Source organism: Lithobates pipiens, unplaced genomic scaffold (assembly GCF_037356315.1).
Source record: "Lithobates pipiens isolate NorthernLeopardFrog02 unplaced genomic scaffold, aLitPip1_a1.2 Scaffold_19, whole genome shotgun sequence".
Lineage (NCBI taxonomy): Eukaryota > Metazoa > Chordata > Amphibia > Anura > Ranidae > Lithobates > Lithobates pipiens.
This window is the reverse complement of record NW_027507764.1, coordinates 282,744,551-282,762,127: the sequence shown is the minus strand read 5'-3', so window position 1 is coordinate 282,762,127 and position 17,577 is coordinate 282,744,551. Positions and strand designations below refer to the sequence as shown.

The 17,577-nt window shown below is 43.0% G+C and overlaps 1 protein-coding gene across 2 annotated transcripts in view; it reads right to left on the bottom strand.

Moving 5' to 3' along the window:
* The window catches only part of CCDC127 (coiled-coil domain containing 127), a 256,124-nt gene that overhangs the window by 85,175 nt on the left and 153,372 nt on the right, over positions 1 to 17,577 (bottom strand). For both annotated transcript variants that reach the window (XM_077491977.1, XM_077491978.1), the window contains exon 2: positions 12,119 to 12,240. In XM_077491977.1, coding sequence (XP_077348103.1) covers positions 12,119 to 12,236 — 118 coding nt within the window. In that variant the 5' untranslated portion in view covers positions 12,237 to 12,240. The remainder of the gene's footprint in view (positions 1 to 12,118; positions 12,241 to 17,577) is intronic.

The window sequence follows — 17,577 nt, the reverse complement described above, 5'->3', positions numbered from 1 at the left end:
TTAACGTGAAAAGGAGGAATTTTCTTCTTTAAGCTGTAAGTCTTGAATAATGACTTGACGAATCCATTTGAAAATAGTAGATTTTGATGCTGCCTGTCCCCTTTTTGGACCTTCTGGCAGCACAAATAAAACATCTGTTTTGCGAACCTGAGCAGTCGCCTTTAAATAGACTCTGATCGCTCTTATTACATCAAGAGAATGTAGTGCCTTTTCTTCCCTAGATTGAGGCTCTGGAGAGAAAGGGGGAAGAATATCTTGGTTTAAATGAAAACTTATTACCACTTTTGGTAGGAATTCAGGATGAGGACATAAAACCACCTTATCCTTATGCATGATCAAATATGGCTCTTTACAAGATAGAGCCGCTGTTTTAAATATTCTTCTAGCAGAAGAAACGGCAACCAGAAAGATTATCTTTCTCGTCAAGAGAACCAAGGGAATTTCTCGTAAAGGCTCAAATGGCTGATTCTGCAAAGCCGATAAGACCAAAATTTAAATCCCAAGGATTTAGAGGTGCCTTGATATGGGATTGGAAGTGAAAGTATTCTCGCGCCTATCAATGTGTACTAGAACTAGTGTGGTTGCAGCAAAACACCAGCAGGGGTGTAAACCCTCCCCAAATTAAGTGATAGTAATTAAGAAATGGTGTTGCGCTCCAGCTAAATAAATCTAATTAAACTAAAATAAACATGTACTCAAGTACCAACCAAACAAAAATAAAATAAAGTAAAATGTGGAACTGTATATTTAAATAAGCTCAGACAATGTGCATAAATTCCAAAGTGCAATACCACAGGTAAGATTGTGCACTTAACATAAAAAACTTGACATAAAAAACTTGGTAAAAAAAACTTGGTAAAAAAGATCTTCTATTGATGATAGTGAGATAGTGTTGAGTGCACACATATATAAATGATATGGTACGGAGAACAAAAAAAAAAAAAAAAAAATGTGTCGTTATACAAGTGTAATACAAATCAAAAATTGCACAAAATGCTAATAGTCCATGTGCAGTGTACCATGTGTATGAACAAAATACTAATAGTCCATAAACAGTGAAATGTGTTTTTGAACAAAAGCTCCAAAAAATATATATATAAGGTGAACTACAATTATACAGAGAGCATGTCCATTTGGTGGTAAAATATGTCCATTTAGTGATAAACAAAGCAGTATCCTGCGTGCTCCAAAAACAAGAAGTGAATTCCACCAGTGCTCCTATGCGTATTGTATCCTCACACTAGGTGCAGTAATTACCTTACCTTACTGCTGTAAGGTAAACAGCATTTCCAAAGTAACGCTTGTTGTCCAGTAATGCAGGTACAATAGGTGATGTAATCCTAGACTCTCATTCACCGTGGACACGTTGTAGCATGCAGGAAAAACAAGGGGAACACTCCAATGGTGAAGTATGTATTCACAATTTATTGGGTATAAAACGAAGATGTAGGTACTCACATTTAAAACAATAATAAAAAGCACAGCTAAACGAACGCGTGTCACGCTCGTGCTTCCGGACGTCACTTCCGGTGTCCTTACTGGCCAATTGTGTTCCTACGCGTATCGTCAAATGACTTCATCAGGGAATTGATATGGGATTAATCCATATTACCCCCTACGGAAAGATACACACCAGAGTGGGAAGCAAGAGGCTGTTGAAAAAATACTGACAAGGCTGAGATCTGGTCCTTGATAGTACTCAAGGCCAGCTTCATTTCTAATCCCATTTGCAGGAAATCAAGGATCCTACTACCTATGACATATTTCCTGGGGTGCCAACCCCTGGATCCACACCAAGAAACAATGCCTTCCAGACTCTATAGTTAATGATTCTGGAGGCCAGTTTCCTGGCATTAATCAAGGTAGACACTACCAAAGGCAACAACACACAATCCTTTAGAATGTGGGTCTCAATAGCCAAACCGTTAAATTTAGCACCTGTAAGGTAGGATGGAATACCGGACCTTGTGCGAGAAGGTCTGTCCATAATGGCAGAGTCCAAGGGACTCCTACCGCCAACTATGTTCTCGGCAAACCAAGATCTTCTGGGCCATGCTGGGGCCACTAGAATTACCTCCTTTCATTCCTGCTTGATCCTGCGGAGAAGACGCGGAAGCAGCAGAACTGGAGGAAACGCATAGATCAGTGAAAACTGATCCCATGGGAAGACTAATGCATCTGTTCCGCACGCTAGCGGATCACTAATTTTCGACACAAAGTTGTCGACTTTGTTGCTGAATCTGGACGCGAACAGGTCCATGTCTGGAATACCCCATTTCTGGCATATCGCTAGGAAGATGGGGTGAAGAGACCATTCCCCCGGAAATAATTGTGGGGACTCAAGTAGTCCGCCTGCCAATTCTCTATTCCTGGAAGGAAAATTGCTGATAGGCAAGGAATGTTGTGTCCTGCCCAAGCTAGAACATGATTCACCTCTTTTTGGGCTGCACAACTTCTCATGCCCCCCTGGTGAGTGATGTAAGCCACAGTTGTGGCATTGTCGGACTGAATCCTGACAGGACAATACCGTAGTCTGACTGTTCAAGACTCTAGGGTAAGACGTAATGCCCGAATCTCCAAAATGTTGATAGGACAGAATCTTCTTCCAGAAGGCTGGCATCTGTTGTCACCACTTTCCAGGAAACTGGTAGAAACGATTTTCCCTTTTGGAGGTTGCTGGATATCAACAGTCAATTTAGGCTCTGACGTATTGGAAAATCCAAGGCCTAAACCTTTTTGTTCCAGGGTGACAGGATGGTGCTTTGAAGCAGTCTTGAGTGAAACTGCGCGTAAGGGACGGCCTCAAAGGAGGCCACCATTTTCCCCAACAATCTCACGAACAACCGAATGGAAGGATTTTTCTTTGCTTTGATAAGTTGAATTAGTCCTATAATGGAACAGATTCTTGTCTGGGGTAAGAATACCTTCTTCTGTATGGTATCTATGACCAGCCCCAGGTACTGTAATCTGATAGATTTAGGGAGGATTTTTCTAGGTTGAGTATCCAACCCCGAGATTCCAGGTAGTTTACTGCTGTGATCAAACACTGGTTTAGACCTGAGACTGAATGATCTATTAAAAGTAGATTGTCTAAATAGGCTAGGACCATTATACCTTGAGCCCTTAATCTGGCTAAAGGAGGTGCCAGAATTTTTGAGAACACCCGTGGTGCTGTGGCTAGACCAAATTGCAAGGCCACAAACTGAAAATGATGATTTTCTATTTCGAAGTGCAGAAATGTCTGGTGAGCGGAAAATATTGGCATGTGGAGATATGCATCTTTGATATCGACTGAAGCCAAAAACTCCCCTCATCGCAGGATGGAAAAAACCGATCAGATGTTTAAGTGGCGATTCAGATATTTGAGATCTAGAATGGGTCTTACCTCCCCGTTTGGTTTTGGAAACGTGAAAAGGTTTGAATGAAAACCTGCGCCCTGTTCCACTAAGGGAACCTCTGATATCGCCGACTGGGATATTAGATGATCCAGAGCTAGAAAGACTTTTTTCTCTGGATCCCTTGGAACATTTGACCTTAAAAAACGAGGCAACGGAAACTCTTGGAACTCTAGTTTGTAACCTAGAGAAACTGCAGAAGCCACACATCTGTCCTGACATTGTTCCTGCCAGATCTCTTAGAATTGCGGGAGCCTAACTCCCCACCCAAGCGAGCGGGGCGCCCCTTCATAAGGAAGCTTTAGCATTCTTCTTTGTGAGCTCTGTCCCAAGATCTCTTCTGACCCTGGTGCTGTCCTTGGGGTCTTCCCCTTGAACCTGACGGTTGAGGCCATCGAGACTGCCTAGAGGCTGATGCCCCTGGCACATGTGAGGCAGCGCGCTTAAAGGAGAAATGTTTGAACTTCTTCCTTACTGGTAAAAGAGATTTTCCCATTAGAGATCTTTTGGATGTTTTTATCCAGATCGTCTCCAAATAGCTGTTCACCATGAAAGGGAAAATTGGCTAAGAGCTTTTTACACGGTGCTTTGGCTGACCAATTTTTCAGCCATAGAACGCTGTGATAATGCACTAGTCCAAGCATAATCCGTGACGCTTGAATGATAGAATCTTTCATAGCATTTACTGTGAAACATAGTGCCTCTGATACATCAGCCCATTGCTGGGCCTGCTGATCCTGCAGAATTTTAAGTAACTCCACAAACTGTTCTTTAATGGACTGAGATACACCAATTGCCACAAGAACCGGCTGTGCTACCGAACTTGCCAAAGACATATTGCTTTTAGAAAGAAGTTCCAATATTAGCACATTATCCACCAGACATGTGAGATTCTTGTTCACTGAGGTGATTGCAGCATCAATTGCTGGAAGCCCCCATTTCTTATAGAAATCCTCTTCCATAGTAAAAGAGGGGAGAATTTCTTAGGAGGATGTTTATCTGGATGTTCCCATTCAGAATACATAAGCTTTTTAGCCATGCACGAATAGGAAAAGCATCCCCAGATGGGAGAGGTTTTAATGATCCCAAATTAGAGGTGGGTTCCTCAAGAGCCTGTGCCCGCAGGCAGCAAAAAGGGTGAACGAACCAATTTAGTAAGAGTGCATAAGCAACCTGTCTTGTGATGCTGCTCCTCCTACATTAGAATCCTCGGAAGAGGATAAATAAGTATCTTCCAAATCTTTGGGAAGATCTACCTGATGCCCAGCCTCCTGCACCTCAATAAGAGGGTTCTGAGCATTAGATGGGGATCTGCTACATTTGTCCCCACTAGGAAGAGATATAGGATCAATCTTCTTTTCAAAATTATGAATGGTAGAAGTAAAACCTCTTGTGTGATATATGCAGGGACTGAAGTGTCTAATGCAGCTGCAACAACAGTCTCCCTTGACAGCTCAATCTGGCTGGCCGCATCACTCTGAGGAGGATGACATTCTTTTGGAAATGGATTTAGTTTGTTGTGAAAACATTGACTCTTTAGAACCCTTAGAGGAGTTCCTGGTCCCTTTACCACTTATAGCCTGAAGCACAAAAGGCGCTACTAGCAAAAGAATAGTCCAGCGCTATAAGCTGCTATTAATACCTAGCCTGGTAAAGTAATAATGTGTCAAAGGGAATGCCTGTGTCACCAAACCTGAAGCAAGCCAACCTCCTGCTCATATGTCCCTCCAGAGCCAGCAGCAGCTACACACAACAGTGCTTTAACAACTTCCTCCAGGTATGGCCGGCATCTGATGCCGTTAGCCCTGCCCCTCGCGCTAATTATGCCCCCCTTCTTTCAAATGAAAGTCTCTTCCCGTGCAAGCTGCGGGCTTCAAGCGCCTATATGGCAGCGGGGGGGGGGTGTAAATCTACCACTGAGCGGCCGCGTGGTCTGCTTTTTTTTTTTTTAAAGAAATGCTTTTTGGCATATAAAGTTTCCCGAAGGGGAAAATTCCAACATTGGGGGCGCAGGAGGAGAACCAGTCCCCCCTTTATTACTGAAGGATCTGCTTGTGGCCCGAGGAGAGGGAGAAATGAAGGCTTCTGACACAGCGCTGTTTCCAGGATCAGGCGCTGAGTGCTCAATACAGCCCACAGTGGTGACACATAAGCATGACAACATTATAACTTAAAAGGAGAAACTCATAAGAAAATCTCCACTTACCTGCAGGGTTATCTGAGATAAACCCAATCTTCACCCTTCACTGTGAGCTCCGAAACCTTCAGGAACAGGGGAACCTAGAGGTTACCCACAATCCTGGGCCTGCAACAGCACCCTGCCAGTAAAAAAAAAAAAAAAAAACTTTATGGCCTTACTACCAAAAAAGTACTGGATCCCAGGGTCCAGCTCTCCAAGAGAAGCATTTGCAAGCAAAACCTTGTTTCTTTGGACACGAGGCCCTGGTGCCATTCCTTTAGCCCATGAAAGGACACTCTGAACGGATCAGGTCAGCATGGCTAGCCTCAGCAAGGATTGCTTCCAGTGGAGCACAGCACATCTTTACTCCTGACCAATACCTTAGACACTGGCGAAAAAACTGAGGACTCCCAGTAGTGGGTTATATAGGGAGTACATTTCTTGCCTTGGGGTGTGCCAGTGCCCATCACCCATCAGTGGCCCTATAACCCACATAGTAAGTTCTATGGCTCTGTGTCCCCTGATGTAAGAAAAGAAAGGTTTATTTGTGGGGAAAAAAAAAGGACATAAATTTTGTTTGGTTACAGCATCGCACAACCACGCAATTGTCAGTTAAAGGGACGCAGTGCCATATCGCAAAAAACAGCTTGGTCATTAAGGGGGCAAATCCTTCTGGGGTTGAAATGTTAAAGTCTCCCTTTTTTAAAGGTCAATGTTGGCTCACCTCCCTCTGCTCCTGAAGTGTAAGCAAATAGGGGAAGGGGAAGGGAGTGCAGAGTTGCCCACTAGTACTAGGTCAATTCATTTGACCAAAAATGTAATCATTCGCCCTTTAGGGCGTTATTGCCGCAACCCATTAGCATATAGGAAAAAAAGGGGATACAGACTGGCAGGCCCGGAATGTGAAGAGGCAACAATAGTTCAATATTAAATTGATCGATTTAAACAATATATTTTTCTATTATTATATTCAAAAATTTACCATAAATAATTAAAACCAAGTGCAATTCATAAAGGTTGCCCACACAAACAATAAATTCACCACAGACTAAAAACTCACAGGACACACATAAAAAAAACATTTATACAAATACACAACACACAACGCAGATCCGGACCAGTTGCTATAAACTATTGTAACCGCTATTGTTAAATGCCAAAGGTTATAAATAATCTAGGTGAACAATTGTTCAATAGTCCTAATTGGTCACTAAATGGTTAACCAAGAGTTTAGAGCAAACTGAGGAGAGAGAATGAAATTGATGGACAGGATTGAAACTAAATAGCAATTTGTCAAGGTACACGTGTTTCAAGCTTGGTAACGACTTCTTTTAAATAGTAGGTACAAAGTATCCACATCAGCACACTATAAAGGTGCAGTTGATTTTCTATTGGCATATATCAATTAAACTCCCATCTGGTATTCATATGGATTTTTAGCCAAGCAACCTTGCTGTAAAAGGATTTGTGCATAGATCCACTGGCCTTTTAGGTAGCGGCAGCTAGAAAAAGTGCACATGATTTAGCTACTGATCAATTCAAACAGATCTGGCGGTAGATGGCTTCCACGATATCAGAAAACAACACACACTGCAATGATTAGATCTGGACAGTTTCCAAGCATTTTTAAAGGCAGCTCAAAAAGTCTTTCCACTCTTGCTGACTCTTAGCGTAGCTTCTTCTCGGATTGTCCCTACACCATAAGAACAATCATAGCAGCTGTTCCACTGCTAGATCGTTCTTACAGGAGGCGAGAAGGCCGAACCCCCATCGCCCTCCGGTGCTTCTACCGACTCGCCAATACGATCAAAGCCAGAATAATTTTTTTTTTCAGGCTTCCCAACCTAGAGGTGAGATGTGGGGTCTTATTGACCCCATATCTCACTGTAAAGAGGACCTTTCATGCCATATTCCTATTACAAGGGATGTTTACATTGCAATAGGAATAAAAGTGATCAAAAAATGTATAGTTGGGGGAAAAAAAAAGTCAAACTAAAATGAAGTAAAATTAATAAAAAAAATAAAAAAAATTTAAAGTGCCACTGTCCCCATGTGCTCGCATGCAGAAGTGAATGCATACATAAGTCCCGCCCACATATGAAAACGGTGCTCAAAAAACCACACGTGAGGTATCGCTGCGAACGTTAGAGCGAGAGCAATAATTCTAGCCCACCTCTGTAACCCAAAACATGTAACCAGTAAAAAAATTTAAAGCGTCACCTATGGGGATTAAGTAGCGACATTTGGCACCATTCCACGACGTGTGCAATTTTGAAGAGTGACATGTTAGGTATCTATTTACTCAGCATAACTTCATCTTTCACATTATGCAAAAACATTGGGCTAACTTTACATTTTTTTTTGTTTTTTTTTTAAAGCACAAAACTGTTTATTTTTCCAAAAAAACGCGTTAGAAAATTGCAGCACAGATATCGTGTGAGATAAAAAATTGCAACAACCACCATTGTATCCTCTAGGATCTTTTCTAAAAAAAACATATATAATGTTTTGGGGTGTAATTTTCTAGCAAATAAATGATGATTCTTACATGTAGGAGAGAAAGAGTTGTCCTGGGTGCTCCAGAACGCATGATGGTGCTTCCTGCATGTTGGGCCTCTATGTGGCCACGCTGTGTAAAAGTCTCACACATGTGGTATCACCATACTTGGGAGTAATAGCAGAATGTGTTTTGGGGTGTCATTTGTGGTATGCATATGCTGTGTGTGAGAAATAACCTAATATGACAATTTTGTGAAAAAAGGGAAAAAAAATCTCGATTTTGAAAAGAATTGTGGGAAAAAATTACAAATTTCAAAAAAAATCATCATGCCTCTTATTAAATACCTTGGAGTGTCTTATTTCCAAAAAGGGGTCATTTGGGGGATATTTGTACTTTTATGGCATGTTAGGGTCTCAAGAAATGAGATAGGCCGTCAGTCCTTCAGGCGTGATCAATTTTCAGATATTGGCACCATAGCTTGTGGACTCTAACCTTCACAAAGACCAAATAATATCCACCAATTTTTACTTATTTTTATCAAAGATATGTAGTAGTAAAAATTTTGGCCAAAATTTATGAAGAAAAATTAATAATCTGCTAAATTTTATAACAAAGAACAATTCATTTTTTTACAGAATTTTCAGGATTTTTCTTTTATAGCACAAAAAATAAAAAAACCCAGCAGTGATTAAATACCACCAAAAGAAAGCTCTATTTGTGTGAAAAAAAGGACAAAAATTTCATATGGGTACAGTGTTGCATGACTGAGTAATTGTCATTCAAAATGTGAGAGCACCAAAAGCTGAAAATTGGTCTGGTTATTAAGAGTGTTTAAGTGCCCAGTGGTCAAGTGGTTAAAAGAAGCTTGAAACACTTGTGCCTTGAAAAATTGCTATTTAGTTTCAATCCCGTCCATCAATTTCATTCCCTCTCCTCAGTTTGCTCTAAACTATCGGTTAACCGTTTAGTGACCAATTAGGACTATTGAACAATTGTTTCGCCTAGATTATTTATAACCTTTGGCATTTAACAATAGTGGTTACAATAGTTTATAGCAACTGGTCCGGACCTGCGTTGTGTGTTGTGTATTTGTGTAAATGTTTTTTATGTGTGTCCTGTGAGTTTTATTCATCTGTGGTGAATTTGTTTATTTGTGTGGGCAACCTTTATGAATTGCACTTGGTTTTAATTATTTATGGTAAGTTTTTGAACATAATAAAAAAATATATTGTTTAAATCGATCAATGTAATATTGAACTATTTATTGTTGCCTATAGTAACCTCTTGACAGGCCTGCCCGCCTGTACCCCCTTTTTTCCTGCGCCATATTGGCTAGCCCGGCAGTGTGTCCTCTGGCAACTGAGCTGCCTTGGGTTTCTGCTTCCCCATAGGAAGGTAACCAGGGCGGCTAGGAGACCATTCGGCAGATATGAGATCAGCGCAGGTCCCAGATCAGCTGTTCTTAGCTGGAGTGGAGCAGAGCTGGGTTAATGTGCTGCTGCCATGTTCAGCCATGTGCATGCACCCCTCAATAGCCTAAGTTTACAGAACCATTTCATTTTTTTATATTGTACATTCACATCCATCTTCACCCTCAAGGAGCTTTCAATCTATGGTCCCTAGCTTTCATTCATACACACACAGTAGCGCCAATTTAGACAGGAGACAATTAACCTATTAGCATGTCTTTGGAGTGTCGGAGAAACCCAGAGTATCCAGGAAACCCACTTGGGCACAATGAGAACCTGTAAACTCCAGGCAGGTTTTGCCATGGTTGAGATTCAAACCAACGACCCCTAGTGCTGGCAGGCAAAAGTGCTAACAACTTAACCACTTACAGTCTGCTGGCCGTCGTTATACGTTGCTACTTTGAAGAGGAATCTTTTGTTATGGCAGCAGCTAGCTGTCATAACCCCGGCAATCCTCTTCTTCAGCGGGTGGTCCACTTTCAGATAAAAGTGGTCTCTGTGGTGGATTCACTGCGAGATCACTTTTAACGGTGGTGGGAGAGAGCTCCCCCCGCCACCGCTTACTGGAGCCATCGGTAACGGCGGAGGCAAATGGATCCTTCTCCCTGCTAGGTATGGAGACGAGTGAGGGGAAGATGGCACCAAACCGTCTCCATATCATCGTAGGGCGGAAGCGACGGCACTGCGCCGCTTTAACTGACAATTGCGCGGTCATGCGACGTGGCTCCCAAACAAAATTGATGTCCCTTTTCTCCACAAATAGAGCTTTAATTTGGTTGTATTTGATCACCCCTGCAGTTTTTTTTTTTTGTTTATAGTCGCAAAAAATAAGTGACAATTTTGAAAAAAATTAATAATTTTTTACATTTTGCTATAATAAATATCCCCAAAAATATATTATTTTTTTTCCCCTAAATTTAGGCAGATATGTATTCTTTTTTTTCCATTTTTTTATACCACAAATATCACAATAAGCGATTATTGATTGGTTTTCGCAAAAGTTATAGCGTTTACAAAATATGGGATAGTTTTATGGCATTTTTACTAATATTTTTTTTTTTTTTACTACCAATGGCGGCTATCAGCGATTTTTATCAAGACTGCGACATTATGGCACACACATCGGACATTTTTGACACATTTTTGGGACCAGTCATTTATACAGCAATCAGTGCTAGAGGCGATTCAGTTCGCATTGTGCGCTATATAAGTATTTCATTCATTCATTTCAGTGCTGTACAAATGCACTGATTCCTGTGTAAATGACACTGGCAGTGAAGGGATTAACCCCTAGGTAGCAGTGTAGGGGTTAAGTGAGCCCTGGGGAGTGTTTCTAACTGTGCGGGGGGCATGGCTGTGTATGACACGTCACTGATCTCTGCTCCAATCACAGTGAGCAGAGATCAGTGACACTGTCACAAGGCAGAACAGGGAAATGCTTGTTTACATTAGCATCTCCCTGTTCTTCCTTCCCGTGAGATGATCGCGGCTATCACCGTGGCGATAGAGTCCACGGGACTTTATCGGACTCAAGGAGGTCCCGACCAGCGCATGCACGGGATGGCATGGTGGCAAATTTAAAGGGACGTACCCGTATGCCCATTTGCCTGTCTGTGCCATTCTGCTGATATATATCGGCTTGCGCCAGTCGGAATGTGGTTAAAGGGCCTTTTTCTTTTTTTTTTCAAAATTACATTTTTCTTTTCTATTGCATTTTAGTGCAAATATGAGATCTGCGGTCTTTTTGACCCCAGATCTCATATTTAGGAGGTCCTGTCATCCTTTTTTTCTACTACAAGGGATGTTTACATTCCTTGTAATAAGAATAAAAGCGACACCATTTTTTTTTTTAAAAAGACAGCGTAAAAATAAAAAAGGTAAAATAAATGAGAAAAAAAAAATCGAAATGTGCCCCGTCCCGCCGAGCTCGTGCGCAGAAGTGAACGCATACGTGAGCAGCGCCCGCATGTGAAAACAGTGTTCAAACTACACGTGAGGTATCGCCGCGATCGGTAGATCGAGTGCAATAATTCTGAACCCCCTCTGTAACTCAAAGCATGCAACCTGTAGAATTTTTTAAATGTTGCCTGTGGAGATTTCTAGGGGTAAAAGCTTGTCACCATTCCATTAGCGGGCGCAATTTTGAACCATGACATGTTGGGTATCAATTTATTCAGCGTAATTTACGGTTTTATTTTTTAATTCAAAAAAGTGCATTTTTTCAAAACAAAGTGTGCTTGTAAGACTGCTGCGCAAATATGGTGTGACATATTGCCACGACCACCATTTTAGTCTCTAGGGTGTTAGAAAAAAAATTATATAACGTTTGGGGTTCTAAGTAATTTTCTAGCAAAAACAATATGTTTCATATTCAAATCTCAGAAAGACACTCGGCCCTTAAGGTGGTTAACCACTGTGCGGTTATTTTAGTTGATTACAGCATTTTCAATCTTTTTGGCCATCATTAATGTCAGGAAAGAAAAAATGTTTCTATGGAACTGGGCTTTAGTTGTAACAAAACCAGGTGAGCTAGACAAAATTACAGTGAGGTTGACCAAACATTCAAAATACTTACGGAAAGCAGCAAGTCCCATTAGGGGAACAAGCAAAGCATAATTCCATTTACTCCCATTTCCATCTTCATTAGGTTGGATGTTCCACTGAGGCGGATTGTTCAAATTATTCATCAGCATTTACCTTAAACAGAAAACAAAAACAGGATTTTTAAAAACGCTTATCTGTAAAATCCTTTTCTTTGATGTACACCAGGGGACACAGAGCCATAGAAGTTACTACCCAGTTTCCCCAAAAATAAGACCTAGCATGATTGTTGGTGATGGCTGCAATATAAGCCCTACCCCCCAAATAAGCCCTAGTTAAAGTCCTTGTAGGTCTTATTTTCAGGGTAGGGCTTATATTGCAGCCATCACCAACAATCACGCTAGGTCTTATTTTCGGGGAAACAGGGTATGTGGGTTATATGGACCACTGATAGGTGATGGTCACTGGCACGCCCCTAAGGCAAGATGTGTACTGCCTATATAACCCCTCCCACTACTGTGAGTTCTCAGTTTTGTAGCAAAGCAATAAAAAAAGTGTATACCAAGAACGGAGGAACCTCTGTGTCTTCTGATGTACATCAAAGAAAAAGGATTTTACAGGTAAGCAGTTTTAAAATCCTGTTTTCTTTTCTTACATCAGGGGACACAGAGCCATAGTACTTACTATGTGGGATGTCCCATAGCAATGGCAACTGAAAGGGGGGGGGGGGGGGGGGACAGAACAATAAACAGGAGACCAGAGGACTCATACTGCAGCCTGCAGTATACTGCGCCCAAAGGCCTTTAATATGACCTTTATCAGATTTTATCAAATCGATATTAAAGGTCATGAGGATATTAAACGTATGAACCGAAGACAAAGTCGCGGCCTTACAGATCTGAGCCATAGAGGCCTTATGAGGCACCACCCAATAGGCACTAATCGCCCTGGATGAGTGTGCTCTAGCATAAGGAGGAAGAATTTTCTTCTTAAGTCGAAACTTGAACAATCACTTGACGAATCCATTTGTAAAATAGTAGATTTTGCCACTGCCTGTCCACATTTTGGACCTTCTGGCAGTACAAACAAAACATGTATTTTGCGAACCTCAGAGGTCGCCTTTAAATAAACTCTGATCGCTCTTACTACATCAAGGGAATGCAGTGCTTTCTCTTCCCCAGATAGAGGCTCTGGGGAGAAAGAAGCAAGAATATCATCTTGGTTTAAATGAAAAAAACCTGTTATCACTTTTGGTAGGCATTCAGGATGAGGACAAAAAACACCTCATCCTTATGCATGATCAAATATGGCTCTTTACAAGACAGAGCAGCAAGTTCCGATACTCTTCTAGCAGAAGAAATGGCAACCAGAAAGATCATCTCTTTCTTGTCAAAAGAACCAAGGAAATTTCTTGTAAAGGTTCAAGTGCCTGATTCAGCAAAGCTGATGAGACCAAATTTAAATCCCAAGGATTCAGAGGTGCATTAATGGGGGAATAATCTGTTACCCCCTGAATAAGCTGCGCACCAAGTGTGGGAAGCAAGAGGCCATTGAAAACACTGATAGGGCTGGGATCTGGCTTTTGATAGAAGTCGAGGCCAGATTAATTTCAGATCCCATATGCAGGAAATCAGGGATCCTGCCTACGAAACTTCCTGGGGTGCCAACCCCAGGATCCACATCAAGAAACATATGCCTTCCAGACTCTATAGTAAGTGATTCTGGAATGCGGCTTCCTGGCATTAATCAAAGTAGACACTACCGAAGGAGATCACGATCTTTTAGAGTGTGGGATTCAAGAGTCAAACCTGTTAAATTTTTCATCCGTAAGGTAGGGTGAAATACCGGACCTTGTGTGAGAAGCTGGCTATAATGGCAGAGTGCGAAGGACTTCTACTGCTATCTTTATGATCTTGGTAAATCAAGATCTTCTGGGACCCACTGGGGCCGCCAGAATTGCCTTTCGTTCCTGCTTAATCCTGCAGAGGAGGCGCGGAAGTAGCAGAACTGGAGGAAACTTATAGATCAGTGAAAACTGATCCCATGGGAAGACTAATGCGTCTGTTCCGCCTGCTAGCGGATCCCTTGTTCGACACAAAGTTGTCGACTTTGTTGATGAATTTGGACGTGAATAGGTCCATGTCCGGAATACCCCAGCTCTGTCATATCGCTAGGAAGATGTCGAGGTGAAGAGATCATTCTCCCAGAAATAATTGTTGGTGACTCAATTCTCTATTCCTGAAAATGAAAATTGCCGATAGGCAAGGAATGTTTTCTGCCCAAGCTAGAACATTATTCACCTCTTTTTGGGCTGTACAACCTCTCATGCCCCTCTAGTGATTGATGTAAGCCATCCCAGATTCTAGGGCCCGACTTACTGCCAAAATCTTCCAAAAAAAGTTGATAGGCAAGGTCCTCTAACCTGGACCATCTCCCATGGACAGAATCTTCTTCTAGGGCTGCTCCCCAGCCTAGAAGGCTAGCATCTGTTAACACCATCCAGGATAAAGATTTTCCTTTAGCTGGATAACAACCACCAATTTAGGCTCTGACTTATGTCAGGAGCCAAGCAGATTGAAAACAAGGTCTGAATATTTTTATTCCAGACCGTCAGGATGGTGTTTTGAAGCAGTTTTTGAGTAAAAACTGCGCGTAAGGGACGACCTCGAAGGAGGCCACCATTTCCCCTAAAAATATCCTGCACAGCCGAATGGAAGGAATGTTCCTTTGTTTTGATAAGTTGAATTAGTCCTACAATGGAACCGATTCTTGTCTGGGGTAAGAACACCTTCTGTATGGTATCTATAACCAGCCCCCAAGTACTGTAATCTCCTTGATGGTTTTAAGGAGAATTTTCCTAGGTTGAGTATCCAACCCAGAGATTTCAGGTAGTTACGGCTGTGATCAGACTCTGGTTTTAGACCTGAGACTGAATGATCTATTAAAAAGAAGATACTTTAAATAGGCTAGGACCGTTATGCCTTGAGCCCTTAATCTGGCTAAAGGAGGTGCCAGAATCTCAGAACACTTGTGGTGCTATGGCTAAACCGAATGGCAGGGCCACAACCGAAAAGATAATTTTATATTTCAAAACACAGAAATTTCTCATGAGCAGGAAAATTTGGCACATGGAGATATGCATTTTTGATACCGATTAAAGCCAAAAAAACTCCCCTCCTTGAAAGATGGACACAACCGATCGGATTATGAAAGGATCGGATGTTTAAGTGCCAATTCAGATCTTCGAGATCTAGAATGGGTCTTACCTCTCTGTTTGGTTCTGGAACCGTAAAAGGTTTGAGCCAAACCCTGTAAGGGAACCTCCGATATCCCCGACTGGGATAACAGCTGATCCAGAGGCCAGAAAGAGAGACTTCTTTTTCTCTGGATCCTTGGGAACATTTTCCCTTATGCCACGTACGCACGATCAAACGATCTGGTGGAAAAGTCCGCCGGAAAATCCGCCCGTGTGTAAGCTCCGGCGGACTTTTTTTTACCCAAAAGTCCGGCGGACTAAGATTGGAGTTTTGCACATCAATCTGTCCGCCGTACTCGCATTTCGGCAGACAGTACGGCCGTGTGTGCACCCCCCCTCCTGAGCCGTACCAGGCCGCGTGCCCTCAACATGGGGGGTGCCTTGAAGAAGGGGGGGGTCACGGGGCCCCCCCACCCCAAAGCACCTTGTCCCCATGTTGTTGAGGACAAGGGCCTCTTCCCAACAACCCTGCCCGTTGGTTGTTGGGGTCTGCGGGCGGGGGGCTTATCAGAATCCGGGAGCCCCCTTTAATAAGGGGGCCCCTGGATCCCGGCCCCCCCACCCTATGTGAATGAGTGTGGGGTACAATGTACCTCTACCTATTCACCTGTGAAAAAAATGTATAAAAAAAAAAAAAAAAAACACACAAGGGTTAAGATAGTTTATTGCATTATCTTCTTTTGTCTTCGGGGGACTTCTCGCCGGACTCCTCCGCTATCTTCTGCTAGCTCTTTTACTAGCTGAGGAGCCCGGCTTTTTTCTTCGCCGCCGCCCTCTTCTTCCGACTTCGGGGGTCTTGTCCCCCTCATCGGTTCTTCTTGCCTGGCCACCGCGCCTTCTTCTAGCTTTTACAAGCGGTGGCCCGGTCTTCTGTCGCTGTCTTCGAAGACAGAAGAAGACCCACGGAGCTGTGCAATAAACTATTTTAACCCTTGTGTGTTGTGTTTTTTTTTTTTTCACAGGTGAATGGGTAGGGGTACATTGTACCCCATACTCATTCACATAGGGTGGGGGGCTGGGATCCGGGGACCCCCTTATTAAAGGGGGCTCACGGATTCCGCTAAGCCCCTCGCCCACAGACCCCGACAACCAACGGTAAGGGTTGTCGGGAAGAGGCCCTTTTCCTCATCAACATGGGGACAAGTTGCTTTGGGGTGGGGGCGCGCTCCCCCTTCCCCAAGGCACCCCCCCATGTTGAGGGCACGCGGCCTGGTACGGCTCAGGAGGGGGGCGCTCGCTTGTCCCCACCCCCTTTCCTGGCCGGCCGGGTAGCGTGCTCAGATAAGGGTCTGATATGGACCCCCACGCCGTTTTTTTTGGCATAGGGATTCCCCTTTAAGTCCATACCAGGTGACGGGGCCAGCGACGCTTCCTTCGCTGTTCCTGGCTACCTGGAGCCGCGTTCAAAATGAGCGGACTTTCCTCCGCGTGTGTGGGCAAGTCCGTTCATTTCAAAAGTACGGCGAATAGTCCGGCGGACTTAGTCCTCCGTACCTAGTCCGCCGCAAAAGTACCGTATGTGGGCAGGTAGCTCGTTCGGAAAGTCTGGCGGACAGTCCGCCAGACTAAGTCCGCCGGATAGTCTGATACGTGTGTACGTGGCATTAGAAATAAGTGGGGGTGCCCCTTCATGAGAAGGCGTCAGCATTCTGCTTTGTGGGCTTTCTGCCCCGAGATCTCTTCTGACCCTGGTGTTGCCCTTGGTGACTTTTCCTTAAACCTGATGGTTGAGGCCGTCAAGGCTGCCTAGAGGCAGATGCCCCTGGCATAGGAGAGGCAGCATGATTAAAGGAGAAATGTTTGAACCTCTTCTTTACTGGTAAAAGAGAGCTTTCCCCATTAGAGGTTCTTTGGATGTACTTAGCCAGATTGTCTCTAAATAGCTATACCCCATGAAGGGGAAAAAAACTGGCTAAGAGCTTTTTACACAGTGCTTCGGCTGATCAATATTTCAGCCACAGAACTCTGGGAGAATGCACTAGTCCAAGCATAAGCCATAAGGCTTAAATTATAGAGTATTTCATAGAATCTACTGTGAGATATAGTGCGTCAGATACACAAGCCCATTGCTGGGCCTGCTGATCAGGCAGAATTTCAGGTATCTCCAAAAACTGTTCCTTAATGGACTGAGATACACCAATTGCAGCAAGAACCAGCTGTGCTACTCAACTTGCAAAAGACATATTGTCTTTAAAAATAAGTTCCAACTTTTTATTTGTTGGATCCTTTAACATCAG